The 17,004-nt window shown below is 52.9% G+C and overlaps 1 protein-coding gene across 1 annotated transcript; it reads left to right on the top strand.

The window, feature by feature from the left end:
• The first annotated feature begins 64 nt into the window (after positions 1 to 64).
• On the top strand, positions 65 to 16,779 carry BRME1 (break repair meiotic recombinase recruitment factor 1). The gene is made up of 9 exons (XM_045550668.1): positions 65 to 92; positions 377 to 436; positions 959 to 1,010; positions 4,858 to 5,032; positions 7,251 to 7,332; positions 7,593 to 7,697; positions 14,472 to 14,566; positions 15,986 to 16,078; positions 16,415 to 16,779. Exons 3-9 carry the CDS (start codon positions 980 to 982, stop codon positions 16,563 to 16,565), a joined length of 732 nt encoding a protein of 243 aa, XP_045406624.1. The 5' UTR covers positions 65 to 92; positions 377 to 436; positions 959 to 979; the 3' UTR covers positions 16,566 to 16,779.
• The last annotated feature ends 225 nt before the right edge of the window (positions 16,780 to 17,004 follow it).

Genomic DNA, 17,004 nt, shown 5'->3' with positions numbered 1-17,004 from the left:
AGAGGCGGGGCGGGTGTGAGCGGCGGTGCTGGTATCGCGCGTGCGCGGGGCGTGGCCTCGCGAGGCGCGGGAAAGAGGTGGAGCGCGCGCAGGTGTGAGGGGTGGTGTTTGCCCCGCGGTTAACTGCGCGCCGTGGTCTCTTACGGGCTCCAGGCTCATCTGGGCTCCGGATGTGAGGAATCCCCCCCACTTTTCGGTTGCCAGGGTATAGTGTTAGTGGGCAACTGGTCACCAGGAGCCGGGTCCACAGCGCCCAGGCCTCGGGCCTCCTTCACCTCCTGACTCTCGGCCCAGGCTTCCGCGAGGACCAACTTGGTCTTTTATTTTTTTCAAAAAAGTGTAACGCAAATAATTTAAGCGACTTATCCCCCAACAGGCCCAGGCAGACTTTGTTCCTGATAAGGACAGAGAGACTTCAACGACTTCTGCGGCCCAGGTCCGTTTGGGCTTGCCTGGCCCCCAAGGCTGGAAGAAATCGGCCTGTGCTGACTCCTGTCCCTCCAAGGCCCTGGCTGTTCCTGGAAGGGCCCCAAGTGGCCTCTCTAAAGACCCCAGATAACCTTGAAGGGCCCCAGACGACCCCTGGAAAGACCTCAAGTGTCCCTGGAAGGGCCCCAGATACCCCAGCCTGGATAGAGGGGCTTCAACCCAGGGACCAGAGTTGGGGTCCCCAGGGCTTCCCATGGAGGACTCGCCTGGGCCCATGTACCTCTCAGACCCTGGGCTGAAGAGGGGCAATCCCCTCTGCAGCGTGGAGGAGGTTTGAATTCCTACCTGGCCATGGCCCTAGGTGGCTCTGATCCTGTGTCCCACCCTGTGTCCTGTTGGGGCTCATCTGACCCCTTGGGGCAGCAAGATGGGCTGAGTTGGAGGTGGAGGGTAGCCTCTTTCCTCAGCCAAGCCCACTGGATAGGGACAGGGACTGCTTATAATGATGAGAGATTCTGCTTGTTTTCAGATTTTTCAAGGGACAGATAAAATGAGTAAGAGGAAGAAGCTTCGGACCTCAGGTATTTTGTTTATTCAAGTTGACACTTCTTGATGGGTGCTTGTGCTTATAGGAGGAATATGGGTTTATTTATTGCAGAAATGGCTAACATGACACCCCAAGCTCCTTAAAACAAGGATTTAATACACGCTAAAAAGAAAAATAGAAATTACAGAGAAGGACATACAGGAAAAAGTAAAAGTTTTCTGGAGCTTCCGCCAGTCCCTGATGGGGTCCCACAGCTTAGGGAAGGCCCCCCAGTCTTCAGAGCAGGGACACCGTGCGAGATGACCCCTGAGTAGAGCTTGATGTGCTGCAAAGCCACTGGTATGTGGCCATTTCACTTTGGGATCCAAAACCTGGGTTCATCCCAGCTCTGCTGCTCACTGTGTGATAGTGGATGGCGTACTCTGTGCCTCAGTTTCCCCCTTTTGTAAATTGAGGGTAATACAAGCGGCTACCATTTCCTTTAGAGCAGTGGTTCTCAACCTGGTGGGAGGGGTGGTTTGCCCCCTAGAGGACAATTGGCAATGTTTAGTGACATTTTTGGTTTTCACGAATGATTGTGTGTGTATGTTGTTTGGTGGGGGTGATACTGGCATCTAATGGGTGGAGGCCAGGGGTGCTGCTCAAAATCCTACAATGCACAGGATGACCCTGACCACAGAGAAAGATCCAGACCCAAACGTCAACAGTGCCAAGGTTGCGAACCCTGCCCTAGAGCACACATGTGGATTAGTGTATGTAAACCACCAAGAGCAGACCAGAGATGGTACCCAAATGTATTCTGCGGTTAACGATCATCCTTCCAGACTTTAAAAAAAACTTTTTATTTTGAAATAACTGGGGGCTTACAGAAAGATAGCAAAAATGGTTCAGAGCTCTAGCTACCCTTCCTCCGGCTTCTCCTAATGTTAACATCTAGGACAACCATAGGACGATGATTAACTATAATACAGTACGAAAAACACCCTGATCTCAATACACTGCTTCTTCCTAGAATTATACTGTGTATACATGAATATGGTTTTACTGGAAAATAGAATCATCCCACTGCAACCGCCATTTTTCACTTGGAAGTAGAGTGTAACCATCTTGTCAATATATCTATAGAAAAGAAAAACACCCAATAATGATAATATGGCTCCATTTCCCTGTCATTCTCTTAAAGTAACTTCTTAAAAGTTCAAAAACGATTTTTTAACTTAGTGATGAATTTAGGGAGTGGTGCTCGTTTTCTCCCACAAGATGTGGGACAGAAAAATTATCAACAGATTGGAAATGTTTTGTAGAGAGATGAACAACAAGCTGCTTGGAGGCACAGGAATTTCTCTGACCTTGGAGAGGGAAACTGGGGAGAGCCAGGCCCACCCACGGCAGGTCATTTGGGGCCTCTCTTGGCAGTGGACTCCTCATCTCCATGGACCTCTGGGCTGGCCCTGGACAGCTCTTTCTGTGTGTCCTGGGTGGGGTGGGGAGAGAGGAAGAAGGTTCTGGCAGGTGGTGAAAGAGTCCTTTCCCCCCCCAATCTCTTCAGCCTGTGGTGTTGAACACAAGGTTCTGCCTCATTTTTTCTTAAATGAGTCCCATGGGGACAGATCACAGGAAGGAAATAGGAGGCTCTTTGCTTCTGTTGATATTTTTGCTTTTTATTTGGTACAAATGTCCATTGGATCACCCAAGTGAGCAAGTGTTTGGGAATCTTAAGAAACCAAATAAACAAAGCTGCTATAATTTGCCTTTTCTGGCAGACCACAAGGTGGGAATGTGTTTGTGCAAGCAACATCCATCAGAGGCTTACTCAGGGTGCAGGGCTCACTGGGGTAGGCACCTGGGGGGGGGGGCGGGGTAGGGTGAGGATGAGCTCAAAGGGTACAGGAGACTCAGCTCCTGCCCTGGGGACCCTCAAGATATGGTCACGGGGGAAAGGAAAATGCTTCTCACAGAGATTGCTAATCAAATACACAGCAGTGGGATGAGGTTCTCAATGGGCACACACACACTGTAACTGAGTTAGAAGAAATTACAGGAAAATCGCTGTGGTTTAGTGGAGCACAAACAGCTGAGTGAGGACAGGGGAAGACTCGAGCAATTGATGTTGGAGGCAGGGGGACTCATTCAGAGGGTTTACTTGGAGATGTATAGGTGTGTACGGAGCTGGAGTTAGGAACAGTCCAAAGTCTGCCTGGTTTTTTTTTTTTTTTTTAAGAGATGAGGTCTCGCTCTGTCACCGAGGCTGGAGTGCAGTGGTGTGATTATAGCTCACTGCAGCCTCGAATTCCTAAGCTCAAGCAATCCTAGCCTCAGCCTCCCAAGTAACTAGGAGTACAGGTGTGCACCACCAAGCCTAGTTATTTTTGTAGAGATTGGGTCTCGCTATGATACCCAGGCTGGTCTCGAACTCCTGGCCTCAAGTGATCCTCCCTCCTCAGCCTTCTGAGTAGCTGGGATTGCAGACACGCAACACCTTGCTATCAGTTTCTTTTTTTTTGTTCTCACTGCCTGGTCAGAAGCCCAGTACGTAGCAGGTGTTTGGTCACCTGCTCAAGTACTCTTAAGTGTGTCACCTTTGGAGGTGGCCTGGGTCCCAGTCTTGGTTCCTTGGCCTGCGTGTGCCTCAGTTTTTCCATCTGTAAGGCAGGCATAACAGCAGTACCCTACCTCGAAGCTTTATCGTAATACACATAAGTTCTTAGGACTGTATCTAGCGTGGAGCTCATTGGGGTCAACCGTTATCATTTGCTCATTGAATATGTGATTAAATTGGGGCCAGGTTTGGGGAGATCTTACAAGCCAGCTACTATTGGCAATTTCTATGTAAGGGAGTTTCCTTCATTCAACAAATAGATATCAATAAGCACCTTTAGCCTATCCAGTATAAGAAAAAGACATACCCCAGTTGCTTTCAGTGATGGGGAAGGTAGAGCAGAGATGCAAGGGACCAAGAGGTAGCTAAGGTATCACCTCTTTAGCACCTGGTGACTCTGGGTCCGTTTTTCCAGGATGGATATTCTGCAGGTGTTGCGGAAAACTAGAGTGGTGCGTAATTTAGTCTTGCCTACACCTGGTGATGTGCATTTTCTACATGCATTTATTCAGTCATCTACTAAGTATGTATTGAGCCCTGACAGTGTACTAGATGTTCCTCTAGGTACTTGGGACCCAGCAGAGAGTGAGATGGATTAGGCCCCTCCTCACATGCAGCCCAGTTATAGTGGAGGGGGCGAGGGAAGTAGATGACCCTGTACAAGGGATACTTGCATAAAAGCTGAGAAGTGACTATTACAGACCCATGGGCCAGTAAGAAGATGCTCTATGGAGAAGTCAGGGAAGGCAGCTGTGCAGGGCCATTTGAGCGGAGACCCACCACACACCTCTCGCCACTTCCCCAGAGAGAGAGTCTGCTGAACCGGGTTGTCTCATGTAGTTTGGAGCCAGGCCACACCACCTCAGGAGTCAGCTCAGTCAAGGCCAGTCCATAGGTAAAAAAAAAAAGCCCTTGAGTAGTCCCAGCTACTCAGCAGGCTGAGGCAGGAGGATCGCTTGAGCCCAGGAGTTCACGGCTGCCGTGAGCTATGATGACACCGCTGTACTCTAGCTGGGGTAACAAAGGGAAACCCTGTCTGTAAAAAAAACAAAAAGGCCCTTAAATCCCGTGGCCATGCAAACTTGTAGGTCCCACCTCCCGGATGAGGTTCTATCCCATCTTTTGCTCACTTGGTGAGCAACAGAGCAGGAGTTTCATGCCCTTGCAATAAGCTTGCCCACTTACAGTGCAGCAGTGGCCTTGCCAAGTTCGATTGTCAGCCATGCCAGTGCATGCTCCCAGTGTCTGCCACCCCTTCATCTCCCTCCTATCCCTAAACCAGGAGAAAGAGTCCGTCCTTTAAAACCTCCAAAGAACCCAAGGCTAGGAGACTCTGACGGGGGCCCTCAGAGTTCCAAGTCGGGCCATTTGCGTCACCTTGAAGAGTCAGAAGGCAAGCCGGGACCTGCTTCCTCTACACAGCACAGCAGGGAGGAACCGGGACGGGCAGTCTCCAGGTACGTGGCTCAGAACATTCCAGCAGGCCTCCTCACTGATACACACAGCCGCCCAGTGACCAGGGATGCAGTGGGAAGGGAACCAACATGACCCATCCAATGATATGAGCTCCCCCATCCCTGGAGCTCAGGGCCCTCAGATCTTGCTTCTGGTAGCTTTCCTCGCTGGTAAGAAAGGTTGTTATTTTAACTACAGGGCAAAGATAACATTGAATTGTTCAAGGTTACAGAATGAAACTCATAATCTGTCTGCTGCAGGTCAAATATGTATTTCCTCCACATTCCTCCTCCTTAACCAAGAAGGGATGGAAGGAGTCACTGGTCTGTGAAATAATAACCAATAAAAAAGGAAAACAATGAGTATGTAACAGGCAGTGTGCTCCTAAGCTTATTAAATCCTTATGTCGCTATGAAATATGTTTTTTTAATCCCCAATTTACAGGTGAGGGCCCTGAGGGCTTGCCCTGGGCTGGTGAAGGCAGGCTGGGATTCTGGCTGCATCCATTTCCTGTGCTCTTGACCACTACAGATTCCTGGGTCCCTCATTTCTTTCATCAAATATGTAATTAAGCCTGGTGGAGAGGAAAGAAAGACTTCGAGAATGGTTCAGTCTGTCCACAGGGGTTAAACTGCATACATGTTATTACAGCAAAGTAGGAAGAGTTAGCTGGAGTTAGGAGAAGCAAGCTTCCTGCCAGCTGAAGTCTTCAGAGAAGGCATTGTGGATTGGACTACCAAATTTCCTCAGGAAAAAAAATTGAGGCACCTGGTTCAACCAACAGAACTGTTTGCTGGGGGGAGTGTGCATATGTCTGTGTCTGTCTGATCTTAGGTCATGACAATATTAGGACTAAAGACTAGATCACAAGGCCACAAACATTCAGGACCTTTGGCAGCCCTGCTGTGTGAGCTGTGTGAAGAGAGGCTGTGTGTCACACCTAGTCATCCTCTCAGACATGTGACGGTGTCACTGTGCTCCTCTCTCTTGGATAGGCCAGTGGGCTGTCATGCTCATGGCCGCTGCCCACCCAGCCTTCTAAGTCCACAAGAATGGTGAATTCTGTGGAGTCCCACCCTTTGTTTGTTTGTGTTTTAAACATTGCATGAAGAAATACCATGTACACAGAAAAAGAGGAAAAAAACAACATAAAGCAAACAGAGCTTAAGATATTTATGTTGGAAAATGAAATCTTGCCAGTGCCCCAGAAACTGCCCCGATGACCCACCCCAATTTTAAATTTTCCAACAGACTCTTCGTACCCATGCCTTTGTAACCTCCCTGGAACAATTCAGGCCCGTTAGGGTATCTTCATGCTCTTCGGAGCTCCACTTCCAAAGTCAAACTTACCTGAAATTTTAGTTCCAGATATTGATCCTTTCTTTTCTTTTCTTTTCTTTTCTTTTTTTTTTTTTATAAAATATACACGTTTATTTAAATATAACCCTGTCTCACCAGTTTTTCTAGATGTATTCTTTTTTTTGAGACAGGGTCTTGCTCTGTTGCCCAGGCTGGAGTGCAGTTGGCATTGTCATAGCTCATTGCAGCCTCCAACTCCTGGAGTGCAGTTGACATTGTCATAGCTCATTGCAGCCTCCAACTCCTGGGCTCTGGTGATCCTCCTACCTCAGCCTCCTGAGTAGCTGGGACTACAGGCACTGGCCAATATCGTATTTCTTGTATTCACAACTTCCTTTCTCTACAGTGTGCAATATTGGGGGCTAGAGTGTCTGTCCAAATGACAGTCCCCATTCTTGGCAGGGTGTAGTCGCTCATGCCTGTAATCCCAGCACTTTGGAGGTGGGAGGAGGATCTCTTGGGTCCAGGAGTTCGAGGCTGCAGTGAGCTATGATCATGCTGCTGCATTCCAGCCTGGGCGACAGAGAGATACCCTGTCTCTTTAAAAAACAAAACAAACAAACAAAAAACCTCTGTTCTTATGTCAGGAGTCAATTCCTGGGATTTTAAAAGTGCTGCCAAATTAGGTCGTTTGTATTGTTGATGTGAGACTCTGTGTCCTCCTTGGCAGTTAAATATGATCAGGCCACTCACTGCCCTTCCTCCATCCCACCCTTTTGAACTAGGTCTTCTGGGGCCTCCCATCTAGGAACCTCTTAGCACCCATTTCCTCATGTATTTTATTTTCTGTTTGTCTTAATACTTGAGTTGACAGCCTGGGGGGACTTCAGGTGCCCCTCAGTTTTGTCTCTGTACACACAGCTCCCCTGATGAGGAAACAGGAGCTCCATGCAGGCTCCTTGGGCCACCAGAAAAGGAGCCACCTGCCCTTCCTCCTTCCCAGGTGAGCCTGTTCTGTGGCCTCGGGGATGTGTAAGAGAGGCTGCCTCCCTTAAGCTCAGGTTCCCTGTCTCTATTCATCCTCTAGAGCTGCTCATGGCCTACGGGGGCTGGAGGGAACTGTGCACAGGAGGGCCGGAGGGCAAGGACCAAGTTCTTTCAAGGCCAAGAGCAAGGAACCGGTTTGGGATTGTTTTTTTCCTGAGACCTCATTCCTTCCTTATCTTTATTGCTGCTTTGTTCTTATTGTATCCGGTTTAACAGAACTCAGTTGGGAGGTTTGTCCCCCAGTTTTCAAACCCCAGGAAGACAATGGCAAGAAAAGCAGAGACCAGGGAAGAGGACCTCGGGAGTGGGGCCTTCAGCCTGGTAAGGCCCTACAACCCGACCGCCTGAGAGCCCCACACACATGTAGCCTCTTGGCCCCGCCTCTGCAGCCACGTTGAACCTTGGTTTTCTTTGGCTATGGCTAGGTCTGCCCCTCCCCACCTCTAGTGCTCAGTACATGGCAGCTACGGTTGTCTTGTTGGGTGTGCACCTGCCTTGGTGTTGGGAGCTCACAGGCCTGTTGGATGCATTCAGAACAACTGCACCTGCGCTGCCAGGGTCAAGGCCAGAGCCCTCTTGCCTAGGTTGCATGGAAATAGTAGATCTCAGAAAGGCATTATGTGCCAATTAAAGATAATAATGTTTTTTAAAAAAGGCAGCCCACATTCTATCCCTGATCCCCTCTGTTTCTCAGGGGCCTTTGTGCAAGTCAGGGCCCCCTTACAGGTCTCTTTTCCTTCCCATCATGAGTTCTGGGGGAACTCATGATGAGCCTCTGGCAACACATGCTCCTAAAGAAAAGTAGGTGGTGAACATTGCCAGCAGTTGTGTTTGCCATCACCCCAAACTGGGAACACCCCGGATATCCTTCAATGCATTCAACGAACCGTGGTCCATCCACTGGGAAACAAGACTGAGCAATCAAAAGGAACAAACTCTAGTTAGTGATGCATGTGACAACTCGGGTGGCTCTCCTGGGTGTCATGCACAGTGGGAAAAGCCAGTCCCAAAAGGCTACCTACCATAGGATCCCATTTACATAACGTTATTGAAGTGACAAAATTAGAGAGATGGAGGACAGATTCGTGGTTGCCAGGGGTTGGGGACAGCGTGGGTGGGGCATGGGAGTTGGATGCAGCTAGAAAGAGCAGCTGGCGTAAAAGGATCCTTGTAGTGTTAGAACTGTGCAGTTGCTTGACTGTGGAGGTGGCTACGCAAATACACAACCTGCACAGGTAACAGAACTGTGAGGAACTTAATACACACCCTCAAACAAGTTTGGGAATGGGAAGATCTGTATAAGGCCAGTGCATCTTATCGCCGTCAATATCTTGCTCATGACACCATGTTTGAGTGACACAAGAGGTTACCATTGGGGAAACTGGGCAAAAGGCACGAAGGATCTTTGTGTATTATTTCTTAAAACTGCATGTAAATCTACAATGATCTCATAATTTAAAAGTTTTATTGAAAACAAGAAGGGGCATTAGCGTCACCATGGATTGAAGATGTGTGATAAGGGCTGTTTGTAACTCAGCAGGCTAACAGGTACATTTCACGTTAGGTGTATTTTACCACAATGTTTTTATTATCATTATTATTATCAGAGTCTCACTGTGTTGCCCAGGCTGGAGTGTGGTGGTAAGATCATAGCTTACTGCAGCCTCAAAATCCTGGGCTCAAGCGATCCTCCTGCCTCAGCCTCCTGAATAACTGGGACTATAGGCACACACCACCACGCCTGGCTAGTTTTTCCTTTTTTTTTTTTTAATGGAGATGGGTGTCTCACTATGCTGCCCAGGCTGGTCTCAAACTCCTGGCCCCAAGCAATCTGCCTACCTCAGCTGCCCAAAGTGCTGGGATTACAGGCGTGAGGCTTGTGCCTGGCCAAGTGAGTTAAAAAAAAATTATGGTAAACTAGCCTGGGCAACATAGTGAGACCCCATCTCTAAAAAAAAAAAATTAAAAACTTAGCCAGGGCAGCTGAGGCGAGAGGATTGCTTAAGCCTGAGACTTTGAGGCTGCAGTGAGTTACGATGACACCAGTTCACTCTAGTTCAGGCAACAGAGTGAGTGAGACCCTGTTTCAAAAGAAAAAATAAAAGTTAAGATGGCACATTTTATGTGTTTATTTTACCACAGTTTAAAAAAAAAAAAAAAACCAGTACAGAGAGAGGTTCCAGTGTTCCCTCTCCCAGCTTCTCGCATTGGTAATGCCTCCTGTAACTTCTGCCCCCATCAAACCCAGGCAGTTGGCATTGGTACAATCTGCATGCCACCTTGGTTTTTATACCCCTGACCCTCCAAGTGCCCCAGTGCTGGCAAGGAGAAGAACCTGGTAGAAGAAAAGGTTTCCGTACTGGTACTGATGCCTATTTCGGTGCACAACAGTCGGTGCCAACATCTGAGTCTTTAGACAGGGGCAATCAGGACTAGAAAATTCTTCAGAGCACTTGATGATTGAAGGCCCCCAGGGCTGAGTCTTTTTGTCTCCACAGGAAATACCTCCAGAGCTCAGTGCCCGGCAGGCAGGGAGCCAGCCGCCAGAGGAGTCCCCAGGGCTGGCTGTCCAAGAGGCCAGGGACCCGATGTGGGCAGATGGCGCCTGCCCTGAGCAGAGCAGTCAGGAACCCACGAACCCCCTGCCCAGCCGTGGGGATGCTCGGCCCAAGGCCTCTCTAGAAGGTGGGGCAGAGCCTGCTGCCCCGGAGACAGCCAGCCAGGACCACCTGTCAGAGCCAGGGACCAACGTGCTGCTTGGAGGAAACTTGGGGAACAGCGGCCCTGAGACAGAGAAGGCCTGGGTTCCAGAAAGTGGTGGCCAGAAAGGGTACCTGCCGAGCAGCGATGCTGAAGGGAAGGAGCCAGATGCAAGAACCCCCCAGGGGGGAGGTGCCCAAAGAGGGGTAGAGGCTGACCTGCCCGGAGGGTCCCAAGAGGAAGGAGGTGATGTCCTCAGCACCCCAGCATCAGCTTCTCCCTCAGACCCTGCTTGGGGACTGGGCCCTGCCACTTGGTGCCCAGAGCCCAGGTTTGTGGCCCAGGGTCCCCCTGACCCCTGGCAGATACCCCATGGGACTGGCGGCGATGCAGAGCGGAGCCACAACAGCCCAGAATGCTCCGCCCTGGGGGAGGTGGTCATCGCAGACCTGAGTGTGGACCCCCCAGAGCTGGAAAAGAGGGCCCTAGAGGTGGCCAGGCTAGATAAGCAGGCCAACGCCAGGTTGCCTGCCTCTCCTGGGGGGAAGGTCCCTGACGGAGGCCACAGGATGGCCCTCCTAGGCTGCACACCCCTCACCAGGGTGACCGCAAGAGTCAGAGGGGAGGTGGGGCAGGAAGACAAGCCCCCCAGCAACATCCCGGTGGGCCCTGCGACCTCCCTGGCTCTGGCTCTTGGGAACCAAGAGTCCACAATGGGCACTGGAGATTCTGGCCATCTAGCCCCAGATGCAGGTCCAGGTGTCAGTCAGAAACAGGTGCCAGGCCCTGACCAAGAGGCAGCGGAGTTAGGCAGCCGGAGCCACGAACAAGACCCCAAGGGGCTCAGTGTGTCCCTTCAAGCCTCTGGTCTGCTGGAGCACAGAGAAGCGGCAGATGGCCCTCAGGAGACCCGGGCCCTCCAGGACAGTCCAGACACTCCTGTGGACCCAGGGACACCACAGCCCGACCACCCTCATCCTGCAGACCAGGCCACCTGGGGGGACTCCTTAGCCGTGGAGCTCGACTTCCTGCCAGATAGCCAGATACAGGAGGCACTGGACGCCTCCGACTTTGAATCCCTGGCTGAGCAGGTAAGAGCTGCTCCGAGTTACAGACTGGCCCAGGGCAGGCGCCGAATAGCCAAGAGCCTCCTCCCCAAACCGCCCAGCGATGGAGGGAAGGTGGGGCTCATAGTGTCCCATGTACATAGCAAACCAGGAGTTGGGGTCGAAGCTCTGCTGGGCAGGCTTTCCAGAAAGGGCAGACCTGCCTTTCTGCAAGGGACCTGTCCGTGAGGTTGCTGAGGAGTCCCAGGGTGGTGACACACAGGTACTTTGTCAGCCAGGGCCCTCCTACACTTGAACTGGAACCCCCAGGGGTGCCAGCCCATGGCAGCTCCCTCATTAGCACCTGATGGTGGCCACAGGCTCCCGAGGGGTATACTGAGGGCAATGGACCCAAAGGGGTGACCCAAATAAGCCAGTTATGCTCTGGTTTCTCTTCAGATTGTATAAATCTTTCGCCTTTTACCAAATAAGCCAGTGACTTCACAGCTGGGCCTGTGGAGGGGAGTTCACTCTCAAGCTGGAAATGAGCCTTTGCTTGTCTACTTAGGGTCACTGGGGAGTCCTGGTATGATTCTTTTTCAAACATAAAGAATTCTGTTTTTCTGCTGGAATTTCTAAGGGCCTTGCCTCTGCCCACTGGCAGGCTGCCCGGGTGTTGCCTTCCCTGACTGCAGAACCTGTGGCAGTTGCTGGTGTTCACCTGTTGAGGCAGGTGGCAGCATGACCGTCCCACAGTTGGCACACCTGAGCCTGGGCTGAGGGCTTTACCGTTGGGCCCTGGGAGGTAGGCGGTTCCCTTCCCACACACTGGGTGCGGCAGCGAAGAGGCTGCAAAGAGGCCACGCACCTGCCAGAGGTGAGGCAGGTGGGAGGGCAGGAGGCTGGGTTGGCACTCGGGTCCACCTGAGTCTGAAGCTGCACCCCAGCTGCCCTGTTCTTGAACACGGAGCCCAATCAGCTTTTCAAACGTCAGCCTCTGTTTCTTTGGGTGTCTCTGTTGAGATGTTAAACAAAATTCATTCAGGCTGTGCGTGGTGGCTCCTGGCACTTTGGGAGGTCGAGTTGGGAGGATTGCTTAAGGACAGGAGTTTGAGAACAGCCTGAGCAAGAGTGAGACCCCATCTCTACAAAAACTAGAAAAATTAGCCAGGTGTGGTGGTGCCTGCCTGTAGTTCCAGCTACTTGGGAGGCTGAGGCAGGAGGATCGCTTGAGCCCCGGAGTTTGAGGTTGCTGAGAGCTATGATGACGGCACTGCACTCTGGCTGGGGTGACAGAGCAAGACTCTATCTCAAAAAAAAAAAAAATTCATTCAGTATGTATATTTCTTGAGAGCCTGCTCTGTGCCAGGGGACAGTGGTGAACAGATCAGACATGTCCCTGCCCCTATGGGGTCTATGGTAGCCCTGTTCCCGCCTGCATCCCCCAGAGCGAGCATTTTATACCATCTCATTCCGGCACTTAAAGAGTGTTTTCATAGGCCACATTCCCCGCATGCAAGTGAAGGATTTCATCTGGTGCTCAGCTGAAGAGGCAGCAGCTGTTCCCACTTTGGAGGGGAATGTGGCTGGGTCCAGCTTGTCAAGAGGGTGGCTGTGGGTCTCCAAGGCACTGCTTTCCTAAGGGATTTCCAGGGGTCCTTTGTGACCCTCTGCGGTGCCAGCCTGTGCTGTGATTTTTCAGCCCCTCCTGCCACACAGAGGGCACAGTGTCCCCTCTCTGCCATCCTGAGCTCCTCAGGCCCACCGGTTTCAGGTTGTTGTCATCACCAGATGAATAAGATCACTGAAAGCAAGTACGGTGTGGTTCAGCCACAGTTTAAACACCAGCGCTTGGGAAAGGTGGGAGCTCAGGTGCTGGGCACGGGTGAGATTTTATAACGAGCCTCATCCCTTGAAAAATGCAAATCCTGCACTCGGGGAGAAGAACTGCCTCCGTTGCCTCCAGTCTCTGGCCTCACAGGCAGCGGCTAGGAGAGAAGGCTGGGACGTGCTTGGGACATGTGGGGTCGGGCATGCCCAGGTGGCATCCAGTAGGTGAAGAAGTCGGCCCCCCACAGAACAGGTCGCCAAAGCTTCAGAAAGGTCAATGAAGTCAGGACTTTGGGGGACCCGGGACAGACAACCAGCGTCACCGCCTTTCCCCAGCTGGGGGAGGAGGTGCCGCCCTGACACACCACCGATGCCCGGGCGTGTTTGGTTTTGACACTGGGTGTTCCCAAGCAAGTCAGGGCAACCCAGGCAAGGAGCATGTTCCCGTGGGAAGGCTCCAGATGGCCCCTGGCGGGAAGGCAGAGGCACCTGGGAACAGAGCAAAGATTGACCGAGAGGACAGTCACGGTGGCCTCCTGCAGACCTCACCAGAGTCACATGCTGTGTTAGAGGAGGGGACTCAGAAGTTATATAGCAGTGACACAGGTTTTGATCCTCAAACCAGAATTTCCTCACAGGAGAGTTTGGTTTCACCTTCTCATAGCGTCTTTGCACCCACTCTCTGGCCAGTGAAACTGGCATAGGCTGCACACGGACTCATTTAAGAAGCTAAGGCTGGGCACGGTGGCTCATGCCTCTAATCTGGCACTTTGGGAAGCCAAGGTGGGAGGATCGATTGAGGTCAAGAGTTTAAGATCAGCCTGGGCAGCACAGCAAGACCCCATCTTTACAAAAATTTTTAAAAAATTAGCCAAGCATGGTGGTGCCTGCCTGTAGTCCCAGCTACTCAGGAGACTGAGGCAGGAGGATTGCTTGAGCCCAGGAATTCGAGGCTGCAGTGAGCTATAATCTTACCTCAGCACTTCATCCCGGGTGACAGAGCAAGACTTTGTCTCCAAAAAAAAAAAAAAAAAAATATATATATATATATATATATATATATACACACATATATATATCCAAGCTAGGTGCAGTGGCTCATGCCTGTAGTCCCAGCTACTTGGGAGGTTGAAGTGGGAGGATCACCTGAGCCCAGGAGATGAAGGTTGCAGTGAGCTATGATAACGCCACTGCACTCAAGCCAGGGTGACAGAGCGAGAACCTGTCCCCAAAACAAAACACAAACTTGCAGAGACTGCGGCAGGGTCAGAGCCAGAGAACTTGGTGGCATCACCCACTACACAGCAGCCTGCGGGAGGGTCGGGGCCCAGCACTGCCATGTCCGCTTTCTTTATGAGGGGGAGGGTGAGAGCAGCCCCAGCTAGGCTACTCACCCCAGGTGCAGCCATTGCGGTCCCCCCACCTCTGTGCTTCTCCTGCAGAAGTCCTGGTGTGAGTTTTGCTTCCGCCTGCAGGGCTCACCCAGTCGGTGTGTCCACAGACTATGCTCTCTTTCCAGCTGCTTCCTGTGGGGAGCAGGCTGGGCCCCTGCTGGCCTGGCCCCAACCCATGTAGCAAGGGAGACCCCATCGAAGTGGCCAAGGCCCAGCCAAGGTAGGTGCAGAGTGGGTGGGACACAGCTCCAGGACCCTCACCCATTTTCCCAAAGAGGGTGATGGACCTCAAGGGCCTTCCTTTTCTCCATCCCATAAGGGAGCTGAGCCCCATCTTTCAAACTGTGGGTGCCCCCTGCTCCCAGACGTGGGAGACCAGCAATCTACATCCAAAGCAATGTCTCCCTCCAGGAGTCCTGGGATGATGCCCCCAGCCCTGCGGGTGGTTTCAGTCCACGCACGTAGGTCTCTGGGAAGAGGGGCCAGAGCTTTCCCTGAACCTCAGTGGAGGGGAAGGGGACACAGGGCTCAGAGCCAGGAACTGAGACAATCTTGGCGCCATTCTCAGGGCTGGCACTGGGCAGGGGCTCGAGGGACTCTGACCTGCCCTTGTCTCCTTACCTCCCCAGTTGACTGCACCCCAGGAGGGCCACGAGGTGCACCGTCTCTCTGGCCCACTGTGTGTGTGTGTGTGTGTGTGTGTGTGTGAGAGGAAGGCACCTCCTGCTCCACCCCACACCTTCCTCTCGCGTCCTTCCTCAGCCCTGCCTGCAGCCAGCACTGGGCAGCTTTTCTCTCCTATTACCGTGTACTTGAATCTGCCTCTGCACAGGCGGCAGCTTATCCATTATTTATGGCCAAGTTTCTGTTTCTGTCTGGCAAGCATGGAGGAGGACTTGGGACACAGCCCTCAGCCATGTGTGGCCCCCCTCCTGCTCCTCTCAGCAGAGGGTGGCCGAGTTCCTACCTCCTGCCCTCGCACACTCCCTGGGACCTGTTGTGTTCCTTGCACCCCTATACACAATCTGCACGTGGACCAGAGGCAGGTTGGTCAAAGTGACCCCGCTACCGTTTGAACGAAGAGGAGGGAGATTTCATGTCTGAATCTCCAACAGTCTCACTGGGTCAATGTGACCCCCTTCCATGGATGTCTGGAAGCCCCTGGTGAGGGTCCTAGGGTCCAGTTCCATATCCCGAGGCTGAATGAGACACACGGGGCGCTGCAGGCCGGTGCAGTAGGACCGGGCTTCCCTCCTGACAGCCCTGAAGGTGTGGCCAGGCCTGAGCTGTGGCGTCTTTAGGGAGGGCAACTCCCGCCCAGACAGGGAGGCCACCACGCTCCTGTCCGTCCCACATCTGAGGGGGTACAGAGCCTCAGGAGGGACTACAGCTGGGCCAGGTGTCCATTGTCACAGCCCCTGGTGCCGTGTGGCAGGCAGGCTGTAGGGAGAGGAGCTGGGAGCCAGAGGAGGTGGTGGCAGCCGTCATAAGTGGTTGGATTGTGGGTAGAGCTTGGGGGCTGGGCTCTCAGGGCTCTGCTGGTGACCAGAGAAGGGCAGGCTGTACATCTGGAAAAGAAGATGGCCCAAGGCCCAGCGAAAGCCCCTCCTCTTGACTTCCTTCCTTCTCTTCCCGCCAGTACCCACGTGGGGATCCAGGCCCGTGAGGCCCCCGGGATGGAGGATGCCACAGATGTCGTGCGCGGCCTCGTCGTCGAGCTGTCCAACCTGAAGTAAGGGCTGGGCTGGACCCACAGGGGATGGGGAGAGGGGACGGGGCATGGGGAGGGCCCGGCAGGCCAGTGAGAGACTGAGGCGCAAACCCCCAAGGTGGGCGGCGAGGGCTGGGCCTCCACTGCGGCTGCGCCCTTGTGCGTAGACCGTCCGGGCGGAGCTGTTAGGGTGGGCAGAGGGGCCGTCCCAGCCTGCTCTGCAACAGGCCAGTTCTAGCGTGTGCACGCGTGTGTGAGCAGCCCGGACATGAGAACCTGCTTGCTGTGAGGGGCGGCTTCCTCCATCGCATGCGGAGCGTGCCGAGCCCTTCACAGCCGTGCTCGTTTCCACCACAGCCGGCTGATCATGAGTGCCCACCGCGACCTGGAAGCCTTCAAGCGCCTCAGCTACCGCAAGGCAAAGCCAGCAGGGAAAGCCCCTCTGCCCTACTCCTCCAAGGGGGCTGGGAATGTCCCCCGAGGGGAGCAACCCTGGAGGGACTTGTAGGCTGCTTCCCAGGGGCCTGTGTGTGCACGCATGCAAGTGTTTTCCTCTGCACCCCAGCCCATGCCATTGTGGGCTACCTGGTGTTTTGTTTCCCCTCCAAGATACTCCAGGGGGTCCTAGTGGCCCAGTAACCTCCCCTCAGCCAACCTGGCAGTCAGCCTGGCAGGAGCTACACACAGGAACCCTGGGGTCCTCCCCGACCCAGCCTGGCACGGGGGAGGGAGCCTGTGTCCACCCCCCCCCCCCCCCCGCCATAGCCGCAGGGCAGCCGCTCCAGGTGGCCCCTGATCTGAGGTTATGAAAGGTTCAGAAATTGTTTCTTTCCTAAGTAGAAAAGTGCTCCTTTGTTGTCTTTCTCCCCATTTTCATTTTAGTTCTCCTGGGAAGACCAGTAATAAATGATCTGTCACGAGGCCCCCCAACCTGTTGCTTGGGGTTG

This window comes from Lemur catta, chromosome 1 (genome assembly GCF_020740605.2).
Source record: "Lemur catta isolate mLemCat1 chromosome 1, mLemCat1.pri, whole genome shotgun sequence".
NCBI classification, from domain to species: domain Eukaryota; kingdom Metazoa; phylum Chordata; class Mammalia; order Primates; family Lemuridae; genus Lemur; species Lemur catta.
This window is presented reverse-complemented; position numbering and strand designations above follow the sequence as displayed.

Coding starts and splice junctions, on each gene's coding strand:
- BRME1 (XM_045550668.1), top strand. CDS start 980: ATGAGTAAGAGGAAGAAGCTTCGGACCTCAG. Junction 1,011..4,857: donor GAAGAAGCTTCGGACCTCAG/GTATTTTGTTTA, acceptor TCCCTAAACCAG/GAGAAAGAGTCCGTCCTTTA. Junction 16,079..16,414: donor GTCGAGCTGTCCAACCTGAA/GTAAGGGCTGGG, acceptor TTTCCACCACAG/CCGGCTGATCATGAGTGCCC.